We start from the raw sequence: 25,693 nt of genomic DNA, 5'->3' as shown, positions 1-25,693 counted from the left end.
GGAGGTGACGGGAGTGAAGACATTCTGGATGGCTATGTTGTGCCGAAAAATTGCATAACATGATAAAGCCAACAAGAATCCAATCCCACTTGAAAATATCATACCAAGATTACATAGAAATACGTAATCAGCAATTCTTTTCCAGTAGCTTAGGAAGCTTGACACAAAATAGAACAAATAGGGCATCACACGAATTTTGCTTGGATGACCACATAAGTTCTTCGCATGGAATATAAATGCAATGGGCAAAGCACAAAATGCAAGTCTGAACAAAAAAAGAAAAAGAAAAAGAAAGGGAAGCAAAACTTACTTTGGCAATTGCGGAAGTGAATTTCGCTTGTTTCGCGAAAACAAGGTCGCATAATGCGCATTGAAACCAACGTTGTTAGAGACTGAAACAATGTGCCAGCTCGCTTGCTATCTAACGGTGTTATGACAGGCAATCCCGCAACATGGTGCTTCTGAAGGGATTAGTTACTCCCATGGTACGCTGTCCCAGTTTCGTTGTCAAGTTCCCCAAAACGAATATTGGATATTCGATTCGCGAATCGAAGAGTTCGAGTGTTTTATATTCGATTTGAAGTCGAAAACTCGAATATTCGCACATCCCTAGAAAGAAGTACTGGCCTACAGGGCAACCGGTGACAGTCAGCACGGTCGGGAAGCAAAATATTGGGCCCGTTACTGCTCATCGTTCTGGTGAAATACAGCGAGATGCTGCAACGCTGCTGGTAGCCACCGCTGGGAGCTGCGACAATCAAAAGCATGCTATGTTCGCCAATATCACCACGTCGAGTTGGAAGTTTATGGCGTGTCTGTCCAGTGTTTGCTTCCACGCTTGTTTGGTAGTTTGAGTGGCAGTATTGTCCATCACGTCAGTCAGCCACTATCCAAACGCAGGGAAAAAACCAAACAAAAGCACAGCAGTGCTTTGCTGAGTCTCAGTTGTTTTTGTTTCTTATATTTATTTATTTATTTATTTATTTTGTTTGTTTGTTTTTCTTTCTTTTGCCCTCTTGTGCTTTCTCCCGTACCGTGACAGTTTATAACCTTCCATATAATGTGCACTCTTATATTTCATGACTTGTTCTGATGTTGTCGCCACGTAAGATATTCAGATTGTTTCCGGGAGGCCCCATCTCTAGCTATGCTACGGGGCCCCCACTGTATACTGTGTATGGAATAACCAATAATAAAATTGAAATTGAGAATGAATTGAGCAGTAACTTCGGCAGCACTGAGAGCACATGCAGAAGGCGAACCACAAGGTAAGTGGAAACCAATCGCCGCAGTTGTTAAGAGGCGCTGGGCCAGATTCCTGCACACAAAACTCAGGATGCAAGATTTTTTTTCTTTTCTGTGCAGTTTCTGTGCCAGACTACGGGTGTGCAATTTATTTATTTATTTATATTAATAAACTAAATTTATAAATACGGCATCTGAATTACTTTACATTTTTTACTGGCATATGTTTTCCGGATATATCTTTTTTTATAGCCTTTTTATGAACACGTACATAAAGGGCCCTTTGTTTTAGGATCATACCCAGTAAAACCCGTTTTTACTCCCCCCCCCGATTTGCATCATGGTCACTTAGGGTAAAACCCGAAAACCCTCCAAGCATCTACTCGTCCCAAAAAGATGCGGTAAATGGTATTTACCTTGTGGGAACTTTTGCTACAACTTGCACTGGTTTTAGTGTAATTAGATTTTTTTCACGGCAAGTTTAATTGTCAGAACTAAACTCGAAATTTTGCCAAGTGAAGGCAACGTTTTTTTGCCAGAGATCTCCAGAGTTTTATTTTTTACCTCAAGGGTTTTATCTTTACCTGGGCTACATCCTGCGGGGTCACGTGATGCATGTTTTCAGCTGACGCTGTAAAACGTCACTGGAGTCCAGATTTCGAACGATAGCTCCCACGCAAATAAGATATGAGCGTGAAATTTTAATCCATGATAGAGGAATTAATTTTCTATCACTCAACGTCAAGATAGCGTTTATAGACGACTTGACGGCCAAGATTTTGTGGATGTTACATAAAGCAGCGTGCCGTTCACAAGAAGCGCAGCATGTCAATGGCGGTCGACGTGGTCAGAGCTAGGGGCATTTCCAATCCAGAATTCAGAGAGAATTCAGTAGAATTCAAAGTGGTGCCGTGACCTTGAGTAAAATCACATTAATCGTGCTTGACTTACCGTAGTAAAATTTAACTTAGTATCTTCTATGAAATTCTGATGCATCTGTACCAATTTATCTGAAACAATGAAAAAAAGACACTTTCATTCTAGCAAGTCACCCTACATCAGGCTCACAAATATAACAAGAGAAACTGTACATGAACATGCAAAACGATTACAAAGGTTAGTATCCCCTCATTGTACCTGGAAAAGCGCTTTGCTTCTTTGTGGGTGAGAACTATCTTGCTATGACAAGCTAAAAAAATAACATCTGTTGGTACAGCAAAATCACCGGAATCTAAAGCATCATTTATTATATTAGTCAATTTCCCTAATTACACAATATTTATCATTACAGTCACAGCAAAAAATTGACAAACATCAGGGGTTTGAATTGAAAAGGCTCCACAGTACTGTAATAGTACTATGTTGTGGTATTACTGTAGTGTACACTCTATCACGATATTATGTTAATATTTTGTTAAACGAATTGAAGTGTGTGTGTGTGTGTGTATAAAGATTTATTTGGAATCTGAAGCGTGAATGTTGCTTACAATCTGATCACTTCCAATATTCAAAGATGATTGGGTGATTCTCTAATCAGAAAAGTACAAAAGTGTAGCCACTGACATAGGAGCACGACTGGCGATACATGTGTAAGAGGTTACATAGAACCATAAAAGCAGAAGAAGAAAAAGTGAAACATTTCACAAGTGCACAAAGCACGCAAATGGGTGGACCTGATGATGCAGGCGGTGCCTATGAGAATGCAGATGAGGCAAATGACATTGATGTACATGTACTTTGCAGACATGCAGTATTTTTTTAACAATGTGTTCCAGCAATTTCAACATATAGACCCTATTTTCTCGTGGACGCCACCATATGGAAAGCGCAACGCTGTCTAGCCAGGGGAGCATTTTGAAAACAGTTTACCGCACAAGCCAGACAAAAGAAAGCACACGGGCCATGTGCTTCCTCACTGGAATCACCTTCCTCCTCTCTGGCTTGTGCTGGCTGCAAAAGCAATGGGTGTGAGGCTGGCTGGAAAACTGTGTATAAACAATTGGCATTGGCTGCATCACTGTGGGGTAGAAACATAGTCGAGCCCATTTATTATGATCTTTGATATAACGATAACTTCGATATTACTATCACATTTCTGGTTCCTGTCAGCTAACCCATTGAAGTACTTGTAAACAAGACATTGTTATAACAATCGCCGTGAAAGCGTTTGCTCGCGTATAGCAATCAGAATTTTCCTGGCGGCCAGTAAAATGTGTGAAAATCGAGACACAAGATTCTATCTTTTCATTGAGAACAAATTAAGGTAGCATTTTCAAGAGCCTTAGCATCTGTAGGCATTAGAGTGAGAATGCGATGCGTTTATCCGCACATGAATGACGAGGATTAGATGCGTGCATTGCAAGGCACGCGACTGCCAAGGGGGTCGCAGGAAGTAGAGGAGGTTGCTCCCTCTCCACATCTTTTTCTCGCCTTCAAGTTTTCTTCTGGTTTGCTGGGTGCTACGATGGCATCTGCGCTTCCAGGATGAGTTTTGATGAGGAAAGGCTCATGGCTCGACATTACTCGACTGCACGTGCTCGACGGATTTTGTACCAGTGCAAAAACTTGTTGAGAAGTACCGTGCCCCCCCAACATGCATCGATGAATTACCCGTAGGTGAGGCACGTTCTAAACGACAATGTAGTTCCGATAGTGAGAATGACGGTGACTACGGCACTGGATGATGAGCAACGGATAGAACTGTCGATCTCAAGAGGTGCAGAGCCTCACGTGATATCAGCAGTTGTGTTATGCTTGGAACACTTTAGACAAAGCTTTGACAATTTAGTGCTAGAAAAAATGTGTACACAGGCGTATTGAAAAAAATGTTCGAAGGGGCACTGCGGTTATCTACTGGTGCACATTATACATACAGCCTGAAGTTTTCGGGAAATATTTTTTCTAAATTCGGGGGGCAAAAATCGGGTAAATAAACATGTGCTCTAAATTCATGTGAATTCAGGTGGAAAAACGTCCTGTATGCTAAATTCGGGGAGAAATTGGGCTCAGTTACTCATATAGTAACTGTTCAGGCTTGGTACAAACAGTGATGTAACTGCATTTGCTGCCAAACAAGTATGTTAGTGCATTCCTACAGACATCCCAGTGAGGGGAATTTGCCGGGTAAAAATCGGGTTTACCCTAAAGAGTCGACCTTCAACTGGAGGTGCAAGTTCGGGGAAGAATCGGGTAAAACCCTAAAACTTCAGACTCTAAATTTATACATCAGAGTTTTCCCAGGAGGATACCGGGTGACCTGTAAACTCATCATGAATTCAGGTGGTGATTTTGTGGCAACTTTTTTTGCCAGATCCCGAGCAGTCATGTCCGCTTGGTCAAATCGCAGCAATGTCGCATCTTCACGTAGTGCTTTCTGAGCACCAGGAATTTGCCAGCTAGCACTTTTTTCGCCTGACCTGGAAACAACTCGGCAGTTGGTTGTCCAACTTTATCTGGTGTTGTCACATCCACACTGAGAGGGTGGTGAGGGCCCGCAATGGCAGCATTTAGAAGTTCCTGTGGGTTAGCAGACGATAGAACCCAAAGACGGGTGACTGCGATGCCCCTAACGTGATCCAAGCAACTAAAACCGCTAGGTTCCTGGCACTCAAGCTCGGGTGGCAATGATCACATGATTCAGTGCGGGCGCCAGATTAGGAATTTCGGAGAGCTAGGCCATTTTGTCACGAAACGAAAACCCAAATTCGCCATTAGTATAGCCTCTCGTGTGGGGTCCAATAAGGCAATCTCTTAGGAGATTATGAGGGGGTTGACCTCAGATAAACAATGGGGTATTGGGCTTCCCAGGCCCTGTATGGATAGTGACGAAAGTGACCTTTCCTCTGACTGAAGGTGACATGGCATGCATGAGTCGGCCTAGGGTCAGGGACAGGTTCGATTGTGCCTAAGACACAATAAACGACTTCTACTCAAAGCACGGGTTCACTGCCTACTGCCTACATTACGGGCAATGTAGAACTTGGTTTCTGCTCATTAGTACAGCGTTCGGATCTTCGGGATTGTGGTGTGCGTTACCCATCGGTGCGCGTTATACACCAGAAAATATGGTACAACTTTACAAACTCGGAACACATTTGTATTGATCTTCGCCTCCTACCCTCATCTCGGATAGTCACGTAAATTGCAGAGGCTGAAGGAACAATTAAGGCAAACACAACAGTTAAAGGACGACGGAAGCGAAAATAAGCTGCAAAGCTGTTTGCCTCATATTGCGATGTGTACCAAAACAATCCGGAATTCCACATAGATTTATGTATATTAGTTGAAATGCCGCCATAATCTCGATATAAAATTTGGCAGCGGAACACTCTGAGCCCTTGGTGAGCGTCGCCGCGCCGCCGTAGCAGACCACGGAGGTGACGCACGTTGTCTCTCCTGTTGGAGTTCCTGACTTTCATTTCGTGGTTGTTTTGCGATCGGTTGCGAAGGTTGATTTTCGCGACAAGAAAAATTGTGCATGCTTGTGAAGTCTTTCCTGGCAGTGCTACAGCATGTTGCCGACTTCCTTTCAGCAACGCGAGGACATGGTGTTCCTTACACGAACGACACATGGATAGACAGCACAAACATAGCGTCAAACATCGCCAACACTACCGAGGCTGGCCCCCAAAATACATCCGAAGGAAGGTGATCTCGTTCTCTCTAGGGGTGAGAGTCTTGCTGCTTACATTGCTGGGTGTCTTACCTTGCGTTCGGCCAGGATATGTTTTGAAACAAACACGCTCTACCAGTCTGTGGTTGTTTCTGTGGCCGTATTGGCCATTGGCGCTCGACTGGCAATCGAGAGATGCGAAGTTCAAATTCCGCCAATGTCTGGCTCTTTTGATGACTGTCATATTTCAATTGTTTCCGAAAAACAGGAATCTTATTCTCGAGGCAAATCCGTATACCAGTCGAGCCCGTTTATTATAATCTTCAATATAACAATAACTCTGATAATACAATGAAATTGTAGGATCCCGTCAGCAAGCCCATTGACACACGTGCAAACAAAACTTTGTTTGTACAATGGTCATAGGAATGCCTTGCTCGTGTATAAGAATGGGAAAGACCTAAAGAATAGGGTTCCATTCGTTCAGCAATGCAGGCTAGGTTTCTTGGAACACTTTTGAGGCCACTTTGCGTCCTTGGGGATTAGACGCCCGAGCAGAGGGATTAGTGAGTCACGGGACAAAACTGCGTAACCGCAGCTAACGCACGCGACCTCGGAGAGGGTGGCGCAGAGACGATTTCCTCTTTCCCCTTTTCTCCTCCACTTCGACACCGGGAGTGCCTGCTGAGCCGACAGCACACATTGCAGATCGTAGGCACGTGAATATTCGACTGCACTCGCAACCATGGTGTCCGCATCGTCGGGAAGTCAGCTGAAGAGAAAAGCTATCAGCCTCGAGACGAAGCACAGCATCCTCGACGACCATCGTTCCGGGATTCCAGTGAAGATCTTGGTTACAAAGTATGGTCTTTCGCAGCCGACTGTTTCTACAATCATCAGGAAGCGGGACAAGATCCTTGCGTCCGCGACACTGGACAGTGCGTCCGGGAAACGAAAGAGAATGCAGGGAGCAGCACTCCCGGACGTCGAGGCCGCTCTCTACAAGTGGTTTCTGGAAGTCCATGGCTGGAATATCCCCGCAAGTGGTGCCATTGTCACAGCGAAAGCGAAGCAACTGGCCTTTCTGATGGAGCACGAGGGGTTCAGTCATGGAAACGGTTGGCTGCACCTCTTTAAAGAGAGACACGGCATCCGATTTACAGGAGCAACTCAAAAGCATGGATGACGAAGGTGCTGTTCGCCTAGTGGCTTGTCGAGCTCGATCAAGAAATGGCAAGGAAAGGCAGGAAGATCCTCCTCCTGCTAGACAACTGCAGTGCACATCGCGTCAATTCCTGGCTGTCTAATGTGGAGCTACTGTTTCTACCTCCAAACAGCACCTGCAAAACTCAGCCGCTTGACATGGGAATCATTGCAAACTTTAAGGTTTGCTACAAGCGGAGAGTGATCGAACGGATCCTTCACGACCTCAGACCCAACCCGGCGGCCCATACCACTCCCGTGATGAAGATTACCCTAAGCATGGCCGTACAAATTATGTACGCTGCCTGGCATGAAGTGAAGCGCCAGACAGTGCAGAACTGTTTTGTTAAAGCTGGAATATGCGTTCCTGACGAGGATGTGGAGGCAGCCTCAATCCAGGGAGAAGTGGAGGCAGCGTGAGAGCGCCCTTAGACGACGTGACCCTCGAGGACTTCCTGAACGCAGACAGCTGCGCATCAACGCGTGAGGAAGCGACAGGTGCGTCCATCATCCAGGAGGTGTGCCCAACCCAAAACGATGAACACAGTGAAAGTGAAAACGATGATGAAGACGACCGCCCAGTCACGGTGCAGCGCACTGTGGAGGCTATCACGGACCTCAGGAAGTTCGTGGCTGCACGCGGCCTCGACCAAAACTTTTTTTTGTGCTTGGATAAACTAGAAAAGAGTGTTTGCAACAGCGGTCCAAGGCTGAAGCAAACGACGTTGTTTTTATTTTTGCAATAAATCAGGTATGGCTAATCTGCATTACTGTTGTTCTCGCATGTTTCCCGATTGTACCACATACTGCGCGACTATTTCGCGAAAACTCGCATATGACAATACTCTAATATAACAATTGAAATTCGTGTTCCCGTCAATATTGTTATAAACGGGCTCGACTGTATGCCTACTTGCAGACAGGTGAAACAAGACATGTCGTGCGCAGACATATCGTTGACGAATGGTTCAAAACAAATATAGAGGTGCTCACTAGCCTTGGCTTGTCAACGAAGTACATCAGGCTGAAAGAAGGAGCGGCCCCTTCTGTATTTTCACGAAAACGGAAGGCACAAATCTTTACCTCCACTTTGCGTTCCGGCGTACGTCTGATTCCCGCTACAGGGAAAAAACGGAGGCGAAGAAGGGTAGGTACGAACCCATCTGTCATAGGATATATCGCCTTCAGACTTCCACGATATCTCAGAATCGAACATCTTCAGGCGTTATTCGGAATTCGCCATGTTTATCCTGTTCACCGGGCAGCCGCACATGGAGCTCGAGAGGTATTTGACGTCATGCGCTCCACAGCTTTTCCCGCAATGCTTTGCGGCAGCGGGGTGCGCTCCATGGGCGACCGTGTCGGGTGGACGGCCCAGCGTGCTCGTAATTGTCAAAAATATCCCCATCCGTACAGCGTACTTGCAAAATACTAGTGACACCATAATTCTTCGTGATACATCTACACCTTGTTCATGCCCTTTTTTGCAATGGACAAATTTCGCTTCCGTTGTCCTTTAAGCCTCACTGCACGACTTTGGTCGTCGCTGTGGGGAGACTCAATATTACATTTCACCTCATTACTGCCAGCAATGGGGCAGGTTATTGCTACTGGTGATGAAACTCCCACTCATTATCACTTCAATAAAGTTGTTGTTAAAAGTCTCACCAACATCCAAGCAATGATCTCAAGGGTGGCAGTTGACAAAAGGTCAACAGTGTTGGAAGTCGAACCTACAGCTCTCTGATAGCCAGTCAAATCCACCGCCATTATACTACACTGACATCGTACGTCGACGAAAGTGTAATGGTAGCACACCTGAGCAGCAATCAGAGAGCTGTGGATTAGATCTGTACCACCAGCTCTCGCTGGCTCTTTGTTAAAGGGAATATCGCATTCAGAAACCCATCCATGAAACAGACACCGCTACATTCGGCATCGGCTGACAATCGACTCGGCTAATTTTTTCGTCCGAAAAGTGCATATATACTAAAAAAATATTTTCGAGTACCAGCGTTGCTTCCGCAGTTGGGGAGGCTCCGGCGACAACGAGATCAGCGTGATATCACTCCCTAACAGGAGGAGTGAGAGGGCCTCGCTTGGAGGAGAAAAGCGTTGTTCAGATGCCTGCACTATCGCGACATCCCCTTTCGCAAGGTCATGCTCTGATTGATGGTGCAGGGAATGACGTGTTTGCCTTTTTCCAGAGAGGGAATTCCGGCATACTCTCAACATCCGGCATCTGCTCGTCATGTATTCCATCAAATAGCAGTCAAACTGCGCCACTATTTTGTATGGGATTATCGATACCATGGTCAGCAGCACGGTGGTAGATATAGTCAGGTGGAGTAACGGCAGCCGCGGAGCTGGAGAAATTCTGCCCGCGCTTCGAACGCTCGCCACGGGGTGGCGCAGCCGTATAGATGGCCGTGGATGGCCCGCCGAGCTGCGCGGCGTCATATGCTAAATGGAGTAGGGAATGCCTCCCACCGGTGGGAATATGCCTTGAAAGCGTTGAATCCGATGTGCTAGTAATGTTTAAACACATTCAAGCGATTATTATTCAGCATACGTGTGAAGTGTGACTACAACTAAGCACGGTGGCCTCTCGTGCAAGCCTGAGCAAACGATCCATCATCCCGCATCGCTGTTCCGGTATGACTGACTGCGCATTCCCGTTGTCAAGCGCAAGTCAATTTACATTGATATATTGCCGTACTTGAATATGTTGTCAAGACAAGGCGAGAAGCTGACCATGAACTTACGATACGCCTTCCAGTTCTGTCTCTGCTAGTTGTATAGGGGAGGGCAAGGATTAACAGGCACGGCCATGAATCACACTATAAATATGTATTGGTGGCTGATAAGCAACACATAATGTAATACAAAGCACTTATGTCCTTACATAATGCACTTAATAAATATAACACAGCCTCACGAAATAAGAAAGGCAGAAAGCCAAGTAGTGAACAAGAGTGGGTCGCTATCGAGGTGACAAGTGAAAGCCACTGAGCGGCAACATTCCAGTTGTTGATGCACATTCACGACGTGCAATAGACGATTAAACTAGCTTTGAAAGCTTGCGGAGATTCCGCGTTTTGGTCGATTCATTGTGCTTCAGCTGGTTGCTGCTTGGCGTATCACACCGAAAAACTTCTCAAGGACGTCTTGATTAAACTTGGCTGTCAATACATACTTAATTCACATTTTTCCAAGAGGTACTTAGAAAGCTGGATGGTAGAGAGCAGGGTCACCCTTAAGCCCTCAGCGGTCGACTCAGTCAGGAAGCTGTGGTGCTCGATTTTTCCAGTCTTCAGTTCTTTCTCCCAGTTATTCAGCCACTGGAGAGAAGACTCGAGGACGTTCATGTCTTTTCCGACCAAGCGGAGGCCTTCTTTGGTATGCTTGCGGTTCAAAGCATCGAAGAGGTCGTTCATCCTGACGGTGAAGCTGATAGTGTCCTGTACATCTTCAAGTCCTGGAGTTCCCCTCTGAGCATAAAATTCGAGGCCCTTTGCTACACTGAGGCTGAATAACTGGGTTGCGAGTTTCACCCTCATTTTTTCTGTGTTTGAAAGGTTCAAGTGAGAGAATGAGAGCTCTGGACAGACTCTAAGTCGGCCTTCATCTTTCGTGTCAGCAACATAAAGCTTGTCGTAGTGAGACCATCGCACTTGAGCGCCGTCCACTTGAAGAACCTTCTGCTGTAGAAGACGATTTCGCACGCACTTGATGAGATGTAGCGCATCGGAAAGGACGAAGACGCTTCGCGTGTCACACGAAGGGTTGACAAAAGTATTTTGTGGAGTTTCTAGGTTTCCTGTTACGCCGAACTGCGTCCATAGTGATCGATTTGTTGTAGCTCCATCGCAAACGATTGCATCCACGAGTGCTCCTGCGTCCTCTAGCAAGAGGATTGCCTTCGTTATCAGTTGAGCTAACACAGTCCCCTTTGCGGGTCCACGACTGGCAAACACAGCGATGGGCTGCGTATAGTTCGCACCGAAAACACCGAATGCAAAAACGAGTCCGTGATCCGCCAATTCATTTGGTGCCGAAATCACCGTAACCTGCATACGTCATTGTCTTTGCGTTCACTCGCATCTCTTTTCTAACGTGCATCTCATCAAATATAAGGATTCCGTGCCTTTGGAAGACATCTGTTCCAGAGAGTCGGCGCTTGAAAACAGAAAAGAAACGATCATCAAAGCCACAGTTGACACGGACCATGGATAAGTACCTTCTCACAGTCGATATGCACGGAAGTGGCAGGATGTCACTTTCTCTCAAGAAAGAGTACGCGGCTGGGCTTCGAATATGGAGAAGCATGCAGAGGAGCAACCACTGCTCAGTATACCTCCTGCTCTTTTTGTTTTTGCATTTAGCTGCTGCGATGCACTCTCTGATGGCGGCTGCTTGTCCTTCAGGGAAACGGAGGTCGCAAAGTTTTTCATCTAGAGCTTCTTCAGAGACTAAAGACAGCTGTTCCTGAGCACTCTTGAGCTGGCTGGTCAGTGTGCCTATCTTTTTTGTAAGGCGGTTAACTGATTTCTTCAGTGCATAGCGCGCCCTTCTGAACGCTGCTACGTTATCTGGGCTCTGCGCTGTGCTGAGGCGAATATAGCGGGAGCATCGTTGGCCTTTTGTCTTCTCTGTCAGCCTCCTCTCATGCACTCGAAGCGTTGCTGGGAGTCGTTGGCAATGTGAGCATACATTTCCCTCGCTTTTCAGAAGAATTGTGCACTGCTTGTGCCGCCAGTGCCCTGTCACGTCTCTAACTGCGCTTGCTGGCTGAGCTTTCGGGTGCTCTTTAATGCTGGAACCACCAGTGCACAAGCGCAGCTTGTGTACGCTGGTTAGCAGCTTTGCAATGTCCTCCATGCAGTTGATGCTGCTGGGCAGATGTAGAAAGTCAAGCCGCACTCGCTTTCCCAGCAAAGCAATGATGATTTTCAAGTCTTCAGTCTTGTAATGATAGGACTCTGAGGAAAATCGTAGTAGCCATCGCCACTTCCATGCTCAACAGTGAATTCCTTTGCTTTCCCAAGCACTTGTACTTCAGACAACAGCATTGTTCGTGCGCCGTCAACGTCAACCTTATGAAATGCCCATGCATCAGAAGGGGAGAACGACACTCTGCATGCTGTCAAAAAGTGCGCCGAAAACATTCTTGTCAGCTTCGGTGTCACTTGCTGTAACACCTTGACCAGGCGAACCACACCCTCGCGACGGTCCAGGAGATGATGCACATTATCTTCCGCTGCAGGTTGGTCACCCAAGTTGTTTTGACAGTTGTCCGTCCTACGGATCCGTTTCGTGGGGATAGCCTCCTGTTGGCACCTAGCAGGTGCCTTTCTTTTTCTGCCTTCCTTTGACATGTACGCAGGACACCCAGGAAACTTTGTAGGCACAGTGTCCTTCGCCAGAGTTGGCTTTTGAGGAGCACTCATCAGGACGTGGCCATTGTATGTCGCTTCCCAAGTTTTCTTGACAAACCTTGCTTTGAAGTGTTTTTCGCAAACATAGTCTTTATGTTGAAGAACGCGGTCCTTACGTGTAATTGCATGTCTCAAAATTTTCAAGCGATCTTCATCCTTGGGAGTGCGAAACAGGGAGACCTTCTCAGTGCAGGTTCTATATCCGGAGTTACACCACAGGACAAAGCATGTTTTCCCCATTCTTGCTTCACTACTCCCACAGCTTCATAGTTTACTCGACAATTAATTAGACAACTTGGACTGCGAGCTCGCGAAACGCCGTTTGAAACTAAGCGCGGGGGAGTGCGTGAAAGAGGCCGCGCCAGTCACCCATACCGGTGCCACCATCTCGTGGCAACGGCGGGAAATGTGGACAGATCTAGTGCGCACTGGCTGCGTGGAGGAGGCGCAGCGTCAGTTCACCTGACCATATCTACCACGGTGGTCAGCAGTCAACGAGGAATAAAATGACACCACAGTTTTGAAATTGACTGGGAAGGATGTGTAGAGGAGGTGGTGTTCCCCTACACGAGTACCGACCGGCGGTGATGGTATGCCACGGAGAGGCGATGACGGTGGGCTACCTCCATGGCCGCGCCGGTGGAACTGAGAAGCGGGTGCTCCAGGCGCGTGTCCATCCTCGTCGTTGTCCACTGGCCGCTACAGATGCAACCGTGCCTTTAACTGCCTTCCTTCATACCCTCATCTTCTCACATCATTCCCTCTCATCCTTCAGACACAACCGTGACACTGTGGACAATTCTGAGGCCAAAAACGGCACACGCTGTTCACGCCATCAGCACCACCACCAACCTCCTGACAAATCATTTTGTTACGGAGCACAGCAACTACGTCCAATTACAACAATTACATATGTCATCCACTGAATAGTGTCCAAGGTTTATGCACTGTGAAATTTTTCACACATTCACGCACATACCATGCATAGATTTTTACTACATGAAGCTATGAAGCTACGCATGCTATACATCTAAATTCTGTGCATTTGCTGGTGCTCCCAGACTGTAACTAAGGCCTGAAAATGCACAAAAGGCACTGTTCAAAGTGCCTCTTTGTTGCACAATTAAATTTTACAGCAGCTGCTACTAATAGCATTTTAATTTAAATGTTATTTTTGCGACACTACGATAATTATTGATAGACAAGACACAATACAGTCAAACTCCTTTACAACGAACGCCTTTATAATGAAAAAACCGTTATAACGAACGTTTTCCGCAGTCTGGTCAGGTAGCCATAGGATTCAATGTATACTTCGGACATTTATAACGAATTCCTTTATAACGAAGTGACTTGAAGTCGGTATGGCGAAATTTGCGACCTTTACAACAAAGTTTTGCAAGCAAATGTCGAATTGTTTCTCATTCTGATGCAGCGCGCTTGGCACCACAGACGACAGTTCTGCGGGGGTCACAAAAGGCAGGGAGACAGAACAGGTGTTCATCCTCCTGGCATTTGTCCAACCGGATGATTTGTTCACGTGGGTGGGGCGTAGTCGGGATTCGTGGACCTCGACTGTGCGACCTGCTTCTTGTGGGCAGGCTGTATGGAGCGTACGAGGTCCGACACTCAAAACAACGGTAATGCGCCATTTCTTAGGCGAGAGCAGAGTCTCGGGAAGTGCCTGCCCTCCGTGTCCTCATATTGGCTGGCATTCAGGAGGTGGAGCCTCCCTCACTTTTGGACAGCAAAAGCAAGGACAGTCTCGGAAAAAATTTGTATCATCCGAAATTCGTATCAAAAGAATTAAACCAAATTAAAATTTGAGGCAAGAAAATAGACAGTGACTGTTCATTTTCCCTTACTGTCAGTGAAAGAGGGCGGCCCTAAAGCTTTTGTGTCTTCGTTATTGGCCTATGCTGCCAAAATTCGCCAGATGATTCAGAAGGCCCAGCACGTGCTTTCTATCCGCGAGTCGCGGGCTCGTAAAGCGAGCTTCCCCTAAAGCACACAGGCATTAGGTGAAGCAGACTTGCGAAATGGTGACGTGTAATGTTGCCAGAAGCTGTCCTGATATGGTCCCTCCACGTGTTCTGGCCGCTGTTTTCGCGGCCAGAAATTTCCGCACACAGCTTCATTTTTCCGCACACAGCACAGGTTTATTGTTGTCAGTGGGGTAAGAAGGTCAAAACAGAGATAAGGTTCCATGTTTATTGCAGGTTGAATGTCTGAGGTGCGTTTTGATCAGAGCAACGAAATTCTACCAATAAATAAGATTGCTAGCATTTTAAGGCATTTTTCCTTTGAAACATCCGTTTTAACGAAGTTACCTTTACAACGAAGATTTTCCGCGGTCTCCTGAAGTTCGTTATAAAGGAGTTTGACTGTACTGCAAAGTTGCACATGTAATCGATGTGCAGTACAGAATAAACTGCCAATAGAAATACGTGCGTTACTGTAAGTTGCGTATGGTACAAAAATGAAGCTTCTTCCTACCATAGAGGCAGACGTCCTCGTCCCGATTTAACCTCCACTGGGCCACAGCATCCAGCATAGCGTTAAAATGGAATTCCACATGTTTGTCAGTTTGCGTAGGCACCAGGGTGCCTTGCGTAGTGTAGAGGTCACACTGGTCCCGGATGATGCGCATTCCTCGCCCCATCTGGATGCACAATGTTGTCAAGGGGCTGCAGGAATACACATGGTATGTATCATATGCACAAACACTCCAGAGACTGTCAGTAATTGCAGGTTCGTTTCAAGGGTTTTGCACATCAAACACAGAATTTTTATTTTTGAATTACGTAAGAATCCCAAGAAAATAATTCTGAATCCAATGCAAAGTGTCCGAAATTTGTATTGTGTAGCAGGAGAAAGCAGACAAACTACACAGGCCTGCAAATTTTGAAAAATTTTCTGTTTCGGCATCTTTTAAAATTCTGCGTTAGCACTGCAAAGTGACTGTGGCTATGAGTAACAGAGGGGTTAGTGTGTGTCCTGGGCAGACTTTAGGGGAAACTGTGTCGGAAAACCCAGGGAAAACCTCAGACAGTACAGCTGGTGGTAGCATTCCAACCTACCACCTTCCCGTCTTCGGCACGACCTCGGCTACACCAAAGAGCAGATGTTTCAGAAATGAAATGTGCCATTTCTTAATGGTGTTGATGTGCTGAATTCAAATACAACAATGAAAACCGTCAATGGGATCTGATTTCTATGATACTGAAGAGTGTTTGTATTAATACTACACAAATTGTGTAGGTAACACACAATTTTAATTGTTACTTTTAAACAGTATTATTTCTGCACGCATAAAGCTGCACTTTATCTGTGAAGTAAGGTTTTCAAAATTCATTTAGAGGAGAGGAGACATAGCAGCAATTAAAATTACTATAAAATGTCCAAACACTATTGAGAATTGAGAAGTCTACACTGGCTGCTTGGCCCTTCTTGACCGTGCCTTATATTCAATAGGGCCAGAGGTGGATCTAGGATTTTTTTTTTGGGGGGGGGGGGGGGGGGGGGGGGCAAGGATTGGGGGTCCTGCCTTGGACAGTTTCCTACTACACTACATAAGGTCAATTGAAACTCTATGCCAGAAATTGGGGGGGGGGCAAGACATCCGGACCACTGCCCTAGATCCACCTATGAATAGGGCTGTGCGAATATTTGAAGTACCTATTCGATATCCGAGTCGAGTACAGCAACCTTGTATTCAATATTCGAGTCATTCATCACTCATTGTAACGGTGTGCACATCTGGCAGTTGCGGTTTCTACAGGCTAAATTTGGCGAAGTTTGGGTTCCAATGTGTGCGCCACTGGGGCTAATCCAATCAAAATCCGAAACTCTCTTATTTCGTGGAACATGATATGACTCAAGGCTATGCCCTAATATGGTACGATTAAATGGCATATGAAGCGCTTTATAGTGGAGCAGACTTTTTCTACCTCAAAACGCAAGTTATCGATCGTGATGCATGCACTTGGAAGTAAACAGTACTGCTTTAGGTAGAGTTTCTTTTCTAGCTTGGTTCAGAGCTACAGGACACATGAAATCAATCACCGGCAGTGATAACATTATGCATCACAAAATCTAGAACAGTACTTTGCACATTGAAAGTAACAATGATTGGTCAACTCTAGCCGCCAGCAGGATGCCACTAATAGAAGCAAAAGAGTTAAGAAGTCAGTTTGCAGCCACTTGTTACTGAAAGCTATAAATGAGGTATAATCAGTTACAGCGAATTATGCAAGTTTTCTATTGTTTTCACGACCTCTACAGTACAAAGTACCACATCTTAAATACATTTAAAGTAAAGTACAAAGTACTGGGAATTGTACTTTAAAGTACGCGCCAAGTACACTGCAACTGAGAAGGCAGTAATATATAGGCAAGTTGATACATCTTGAAGAGGAAAACTTGCAATATAAGTGCATGCAAAAAACAGGAGTAAGGAACGGTTTGAATTGTGAATTTGTGCTTGCAAATGTGTTGCTAAATACCAATGTAAGCATTTTTTAATTTTATTTTGGTTGCAAATGCTAGTTCTGAAGCTCAGCTGTAGTTGTGCTTGCCCATGAGTAGAAATTGTAACAGATGGCATAATTTCCGTTTACAGCTGCTCACGCAACCAGCTGTGCTAGTGGAAAATTTTTATTTCCTGATTTATTCCTCCTTGCATCTCTCAGTATACTATGACAACAACAACTTTATTGAGAGATGACGAATGGGGAGTTTCATCGCCAGGGGCGATACTCTACCCCATTGCTGGTGGTGATGTGGGGAATGAAATAATGAGCCCCTTCACAATAAAGATCGTAGTTCTATGGTATCAAGAAAGGTGAAGAGAGCTTTGAGTTTTGAGAGCTCTCACCCCCTATCTCTCAAAATTGCTTGGTCCCTGGCCACACGATACTATGAAAAAGGATAACACTGCACTTTCTTGTTCAAAAATGCTGCTTCTAGGCACAACATTGATATTTTCCATTTTTGTGTCTTTGCATTATCAGTGGGTACTTGATGGGAAAGTACTAGACAAAAGACCAGCTCGCGTGGCTCAGTGGTTAGCGTGCTGGCCATGTCACGTCGAGACTGGGAGTTACCCGGGTTCGAATCCCGGTTCCGGCTGAGCTGTCTGGGGTTTTTCCTAGGTTATCTTCAGACACTTTCAGACATTTATCAGCACAGTTCCCTTAGAAGTCAGCCCAGGACACACATTCCCCAAGGGCATTAGTCATGACGTTGCCCACCTCTGTGAGGACGACAACGGCGAGCCCTTTCAGCACCATTACCACTAGACAAAAGTTACAACGTACAGTACAAAGTGCACAATTGGAAATGTACTTAAAGTAAAGTAAAAGTACAGTAGAACCTCGTTAATTTAAAGCCGTCTGGACGGCAAAAAAATTTCATATTTAGCGGGCATTCGAACTAAGCGAACCTGGGCACATGGTGAAGGGAAATATATTTATTTGCCGAAGAACTCACTTCTCTTCATCTGCCACTTTGCGAAAATGACATTGCACATCAGCGTTATTTCAAGATGGGCTACGAAATCCACCATTTCGCTGTGCGCGCACAGATTCAATGCCGTCGCAGTCGTCACTCTGTTCATTTGCCCGAGCCGTGTTCAGAATGATGCCCCCGTGAGACTTGTGGCACAGGTCTGTTCTGTGTCTTCTATCCTGGCATACTCTTTGAAACACGCGAAGCCCTCCGCAGAGCTTGCATCGTCGGCAGGAGCTTACAGCACAATGTCTCACGGCTGTGATGATCGCCACTTTTTCTTTCATCGTCAGCGTCAGGTACTTCAGCCGTGGGCTGTCCCCACAGCCCACAGGCAAGAAGTGAACTCAGAAGTGGATCTCAACACAAGCACGAAACGAAAGCAAGCCAAAACACGTTCGCATAATCTGTAATGGCAGCACAGCTGGGACACTGGCCGGCAAGGAAGAGCGAGGAGGTTGCGCCGCGGGATTGGCGGCTGGGAAAGGGAAGTCAGCAAGGGAGCAAGCATGTGGTTTTTATGACAGGTCATCATTGCGTGGGTTGGAAGCCATTGGAAGATGATGACATTCGGGAGGGAACTTACGCGGGATACGGGCCCGTTTTCTTCAAATTATGTGGTCAGATTGCAATGCGCGAAGACGGGACCGCTGCAACTCTTCGAATTAACCGGGATTTCGAATTAAGCGAGATCGAATTAGCGAGGTTCTACTGTACTCAGAAATGTACTTAAAGTAGTACTTGAGTACTTGGTACTTCAAGTACTGCCTATCACTGCACGTATCCAATACAGTTAAATCTCTATATAACGAGATTGCAAACGACCACTAGTTCGTTAATAGAATAATTCGTTAAATTGAACTTGTCAAGAAAAAATTGTCCAAGCTGACCCACGCAGTCAATTGTAGCATACATGGTTGTGTCATAAGACTGGCTTTAAAATACGAACAGCGCTTTTATTTTTTAATATCATGCAAGTTTTATAGAGCACAAAAAGAAAGTCATCAAAAAGTCAGCCAAAAGAAACGTCATCGCCGTACTTATGGTGCCATTCATGAGTGTACAAAAACGTAACCTTTGCCTGAACCATTCTTTCTGATGCAATCACAGAACGTTCGTAACTCACGAATAGAAATGTCGTTTTTCTTTTCGTCCTTACACGTGGCATCAATTATCAGAAGTTTCTCATCAACTGGTAAAACCACTAGTTTTCAGACTACACTAATCGCAAACGACAACAGGAAACAGATCAAAACACGAAAATGACACCGGAGCGACCACGTGGTTCCCGCAGCAAAGGTGATGAGATCAATGCCCAATCGTCGGCGCGATCTGTCGATCTAGTCATCCCACGTGACAATAACAATGCACTGTGATGTTGACGTTACTCCTCTCTTCTTCACATGGGGTGGGGCCAATGTGCGGCACTCCTCCCTCACCTCTCTCTCTGGCTTGGGGACCGGCGCATGCCATTGCGTGTGCTGCTGTAATAAGTCTTGTCGAGCATATTGTGTTGCAGGCTTCGTTAAATAGAACATGCCGAATGAAGACACTTCATTAAATCGAGCACAGAAATGCATTGGCCTCTATGGAGAAGTGTATGTCCAACAGAAATCATACGTTAAATAGAGGATTTTGTTAAATCGACGTTCGCTATATCGAGGTTCAACTGTATAACATGAAGTGGATTGTCTCAACATCCTCAGGCATCATGACCAGTAACAATATCACAGTGGCAGCTTCCAGAACGTAAGACAGGGACGCACAAATGTTCTACGGAACAATTCTCCTCAAATTTAGGAAAATCTGTTGCGCTTTATAGAACGAGTTGTGCAGTAAAATATGGTGTACTTTCAGAGTTCTTCATTCATCAGAGCCCTATTCAGAAGCCTTAAGGTGAGCCTAATTTATATCATACTGATTAATCTGTGTGATCAACGTATGACCTGAACGTTCAGGTTCATCACTGTATGCATAAATGACGCTGATACAAAGGTTACAAGTGCACATTCATCTGTGCTGCTCCCTGCATTTAGTAACAAGCAGCAGTGCAGAAATGCAAATAACACCAATGCCAGCTTTACACATGTAAGCTGTTCCTGCAACTGTGCCTGTTTGCATGACACCGAGGAAATTGACCAATCCACCACAAGCAACATTCTCATTCGGGGAAGACATCCTTGCATCATATGCCCTGTAACTGTAGCATGTGCCCATCACCTGAAACATAGCAGTGTACTTGCCACAAAGTGCAAAGGCTTTGCTCTTCCCTGTGTGGACTTTGACATCACATAAGGGTTCAAATTTTGCTTAAAAGTAGAGGTGTGCGAATATTGAAATTTTCGAATAGGGATCTAATACGACTACCTGTAAAACTGCCTTTCGAATATTGAACTGAATTTCGAATATCACATCATGGGATAAAGGCTTCTAAGAGTAATACTTCAGCCCTGGAAACTAGCATGGTCAAGTTGTGTGATGCTGATCCTTAGAAAAATGCCCCAGGACACGTAGTACTTGAAAAGGGCTAATAAGGGATATGTATTACAGTCGCCAACCAATATTTCAGTCCAAAAATTTGGACTTTCCAATTTTTCAGACAAAGCTCCCGGCACCGTCAAACGCCCCACAGAGCCAATGTATTTCCACTTTCAACATTTCGAACTGTGTCTCGGATGGACCGCTCGGTTTTTCGTACTCATTTCGCTCCGAGCACGCCTATTTTTTCGGACTTTTCGTCTTCCAAGAGACAAAACAGGTGCACTACACTATGTTTTGGGACTCGATATTTCAGACCGTGCCACAAAGGAAAGCGCGCCAACCAGCGTGCGCTAAGGTGGAGCATCGTAGTTAGAGCCTGAAGTTTTCGGGAAATATTTTTTTCTAAATTCGGGTGGTAAAAATAGGGTAAATGAACATGTGCACTAAATTCATGCGAATTCGGGTGAAAAGACTTTCATTACGCTAAAATCGGGGGGAAATCAGGCTCAGTTATTCAAACTAACTGTAGCGGTTTGGTACAAACGGTGATGTAACTGCATTTTTCTGCCAAACAAGTAAGTTGGTGCATCGCTACAGACATCCCAGAGAGGGCAATTTGCCTGGTAAAAATCGGGTTTCACCCTAAAGAGGCAACCTTCAATTCGGGGTGCAAATTCGGGAAAGAATCGGGTAAAACCCTAAAACTTCAGGCTCTATTCGTAGTGTGTCCGTGGCTTTGTCTCCGTTTCAGACGCGTTCCAAAACTTCAGGATAGCTGACAGAATGTCATCTAGTGAAGATGATCAGAAGTGAACAACAATGCCATTTTTTTCTCAGAACTACCTAACGACATCATCATTGACCAGGCTCTCAATCTGCCGCTGGAAGGTTCAGACTGGTGCAGATGACAGTGGCAGTGACGAAGAGGTTGCCGTTGTGACCCCGTTAACCGCGGTGATCATTACGGTCATTACTACGCTCATGGACATATGTCACGACAAGGTCACGCTAGTAGACATTTGCCACGATGCATTATCACGTGTCCATGCGCAAAGCGAACTCGTTTCGACACTCATTTTAAGCCAGTGTGAGTGCTCAAATAAGGTTTTTTTAAACATTGCAGATTTAGGCCTTTCTAAAAATATTCAGACTGTTTTCTGGCTCCTTCAAGTCCAAAAAATTGGTCTGAGACTGTAATGCATTGGCTTTACATAAGACATACATGTTTTTGCTTATCTGCACATGTGCAGTCAAATTATTTTGACAATGAAACAATGTGCTGTTCTCATGAGGCAAACTGAAAACCGTAAAAACAACTTTCACTTCAAAAATCTTTCAGAACACTGAACATCTGCGTTAGCATTGTAATTGCTGGCGAAACAGACAGACAGAATGAAAGTAATGAGCAATGGCATGTTCGGAATGTGGGATGGTTTACTGGTGAGAACATCTCAGCTCACAGGTTATCAAGAAGGAAAACGAAAGAAGCAAGTGCTCTCTTCTTGCACTTTGCAATGCCTTCCGCATTTGCCGTGTAGGCAAGAAACTGTATGGTCTCACTGTACTGGCACATATGTGACCATCGTTGCTGCAGTAATACATTGTTTGGAACAGCCTCATTCATTAGCACTATAAAAATGTGATCACAGATGATGCCATATGGCAGTGCTTATCACGCGTGATTGTTTCCGTGACGTTCGGGTTCAGCTCTTCTTTCATTGCATCTAAGCCACAGAGGTCTTGCTGTCATCTGTAACAACAGTGAGTGAAGTTTCAAATGATTCGTCAGCGTTATCGTCGTCCTACCATTGATTGCAATAGACGCTAAGTTTGGAGCAAGCACCCTCATTCCGTTCCAAAACCCAATTATGTGGAAGGCTTGAGGAGGTGGCCTGATCTGCTTAGACACTGATGGAGCCAAGTCACGGTCCACAGACTTCAGGTCCTTGGCTGTCTGCAGATAAACTAGCCATTCCACCAGGAGGTTTGAACCTTCTGTTTCTATGGCTGGAATGTTCTTGAATTCAGTGAGTTCACGTGACAGAGACTTGACCTGTAGTGGGTCCAATCCCCTCATGCTCTAGAAGAACTGCCGGCTTTCACTGTTTTCCAAGGATCTCTTGCGCTTTCTGAGCTGCCTGCTGCATGCCTCTTTTCAGCTTTTCTCCCACGCGGTTAGCTTCTTCCTCTTCTAATCATTCCCCTCATTAGGGCAACATAATTTGCGGCTTTCAGATAGCCCCATAATGCAAACATGGCATTGAACACCTTGTGGGAAGCAACTTGCTGACCCTCAGCTGCCCTCGGTAGACTCGCAACCGTTTTGCCGAATACTGCTACGCAACGGGTAGAATACTTGAGCTCTATGTAATGCTCACCTATCACAGAAACAAGAATGTCCACCCCAGCCGCATCTCCATACCTCTTGCGTACTCATTCAAGGAGAGAGGTATAGAGATCGAAGTACTTAAAGTGGAGTTCGACTGCTTCTTCCCAGGAATTCCACCTAGTCATTACAGGCACATGTGGTAGAGCCCTGCATGGGCCCGGGCCCCTGACACGGCCTGTGGCCGGGCCCGGGCTTTCTTATTGGCTGTGTGCTCCGGGCCGGGCCAAGCCCGGGCTGGCAAAATACGCCACCACTGCGGCCCGGGCTGACAAACATGTTTCCGAGAGTCAGGCTCGGCCGGGTAATTCCACTAATGTCCACTAATGTTCCACAGCTAATTCCACACAATGTAAGACTATTAGTTCATATCATCACGTGCTTGCATCATTCCTGTGCATATATTTGCAAAGACAAGCAAAGGACACTGCATTATGCGCATGATTTGACCCTCTAGAACATTCTCAGAGCCACTTCACATTGCTTCTCACTCCTCACGTATTTCACAATCACGTTGGCAAGCTTGGTGAGAGGGGTAGGGACTGGGAGAAGGAGTTTGTCGACAGCATCCTCTACCTCCGCAAAACCTTGACAGTGTAATGATAACACCCATGCCCGCGTGTGCCGCATGAAGGTCCGGGAACGAGTCAAGGCAGGCCATTTTTCGATGCACCCGGGCTGGGTCGGGCCCAGAAAAGTCGGCCAGTGCAAGGCTCTAGCACACTGTGCTTTCGGGTTCGCAACACTGCATACTTCAAGGTGAGCATTGAAATGTGCATGTTTTCCACTTGATAGATGGAAGACTTTTTTCGTGTGTGCGATGAACTTGTCGAAAACGGGAAACGATTTGTACATAGTAGCACCGATCAGGTTGATACTATTCGACTGACTGTACCTGCACAGCGGTTTAATGCACTCCCGGAATGCCTTCTTCATGTAGGATGCCCTGTCAGTCACAAGTGCTACCACGTTCTCGAACTCTACTCCATAGGTGGTAAACGCTTTGATGACGATCTTGCCGCTTGCTGCGGAGTTTACTTCGTTCGTGAACACCACATCCACAAGGACTGGTTGTAGTGAATCGTCCGTCGATGACTCTTTTACAAACAGTACATTCACCACCAATTTTACTCTGTCATCTGTAGTTTCGTGTACAACTACCGAGACAGTGGCACCTTTAAACTTGTCCTTCAATACGGAGTGGTGCCTTGCGAACCATTCAGGAAGTTTCTCACGCAGTGTGTCAGACACAGGCACTGATCCCCCGTTTGTGACTCGCGTTTTCAGGAAACTCCGGACTATCGGGTGATCTGCGTTTTCAATCGGTATATTAGCGAACACAAACATATCGAGAACTTCAGAACCAAGTCATCCCTCACCCTCTTTGCTGTCAGGACTGTCTCCAGAGTTTGCAGCCTGGCCTGCTTTTGGAGCCGTGATCCGGACACTGTGGGATCAACCTTTGCTTTCTCTGCATTTTCCCGGTGACTGCAGCTCCTAATATGGTCATCTATTGTAGACTTTCACTGTCGATCGATGGATTTGGCACACCAATGGCAAAAGGGAAGTCCACCGTCCGCGTAGAAGTTTCGTGTGCCACACTCACGCACTCTCTGTTCTGTTAGGCATCTTTATTCCCCAAGTGAGAGCGCTTGGACATTGCACTGCTTCAGTCCCCTCTGTCCACCAGAATCACATGTATTGGGAACGCGCGGCACAAGATACACGGGCTGTCTGTGCAAAACAAAAGTACTAAGGTCGGGTCACACACGCAGCACTGTTATCAACATAAATTTTGTCAGTTCTCCGGGGTCACGTGCACCTTGGAGCAGTTGGGAGCGTGCACAGCACGCGCTTTTATCTGACGCTCTTTTGTGTTAGCATGCAATACTTCTCCTGAGACGCTGCATGTTGTAGTAATCGTCCACATCAAACAATCGCGTCCTTCGCATCGGCGAAATTCCGTGCAAAACCAAGAATTCCGCGAAATTTCGAGCCAAACCAAGGTTTCCGTGATGAATTCCGGATTCCGTGATATTTTGCGGAGTCGCGGAAAACCCGGGGGCCTTAAGCATATCATTACGTGTTACTTCTGCACGCTGCAATACGTTAAGAATTTCTGCTTTCGACTGTGGTTGTGCGTTGCTTGTTCAGTCCTTCTGCAAGATCATCGGAGAATGGCCAAGCCTTGCATTTTGAGCGTGAAGGAGAAGTTAGACATCATCCGGAACATTGAAAGAGGAGCCAAGAAGGCAGTGCTTGCCCGTGAAAAAGGCTTGCCCCTGACTACAGTGTGCGGGATATGGAACTCGAGAGCAAAGCTTCTAAAGTGCAGCAGCGTCCAACATGAAAACATTTTGTGTACGTAGATTGCGTGTGAAAAAGCACGGTTTGGCGGAACAGTTGGCGCCAAGCTGGAAGGACTTTGAGGCTGGTCTCCTCGCCGCGAGGTCGGTGTATCGCCAAACAAAAATCACCGACTTCTGCGGTTCAGCGTGAAATAAAGATTGTGATTTCGTTATGTCCATCTCGGTTTGTGTTTTTTTTTTTTGTTTCTCGTGACGATGAGTAACATAATTAGTGTTTGCGGTTATGACAGAGGACTGCTTTGTACGTACTTTACATACTGGGACGCGTTAACGAGGTTCCACTGTAGTAAGCTGATATGATATTCGAAAAAAAAAAGAACAAGAAGAAACTCAAATATTCAAAATTTTGAGTATACGCACACCTCTAGCTAAAAGAAGAATCGTTGCAGGTGAGCTATTTGGGGACATATGGTTCTGAAACCTTCATTTTATAATCATTCAGTGTTTTCCT

General features: G+C 45.8%; 1 protein-coding gene across 1 annotated transcript in view; it reads right to left on the bottom strand.

The window, feature by feature from the left end:
• The window catches only part of LOC135394336 (lysine-specific histone demethylase 2-like), a 70,148-nt gene that overhangs the window by 25,906 nt on the left and 18,549 nt on the right, over positions 1–25,693 (bottom strand). The window contains exons 9-10 of the mRNA XM_064625030.1: positions 14,995–15,185; positions 2,197–2,255 (exon numbers count right to left, since the gene is read on the bottom strand). Coding sequence (XP_064481100.1) covers positions 2,197–2,255; positions 14,995–15,185 — 250 coding nt within the window. The remainder of the gene's footprint in view (positions 1–2,196; positions 2,256–14,994; positions 15,186–25,693) is intronic.

Source organism: Ornithodoros turicata, chromosome 5 (genome assembly GCF_037126465.1).
Source record: "Ornithodoros turicata isolate Travis chromosome 5, ASM3712646v1, whole genome shotgun sequence".
NCBI lineage: Eukaryota > Metazoa > Arthropoda > Arachnida > Ixodida > Argasidae > Ornithodoros > Ornithodoros turicata.
This window is presented reverse-complemented; position numbering and strand designations above follow the sequence as displayed.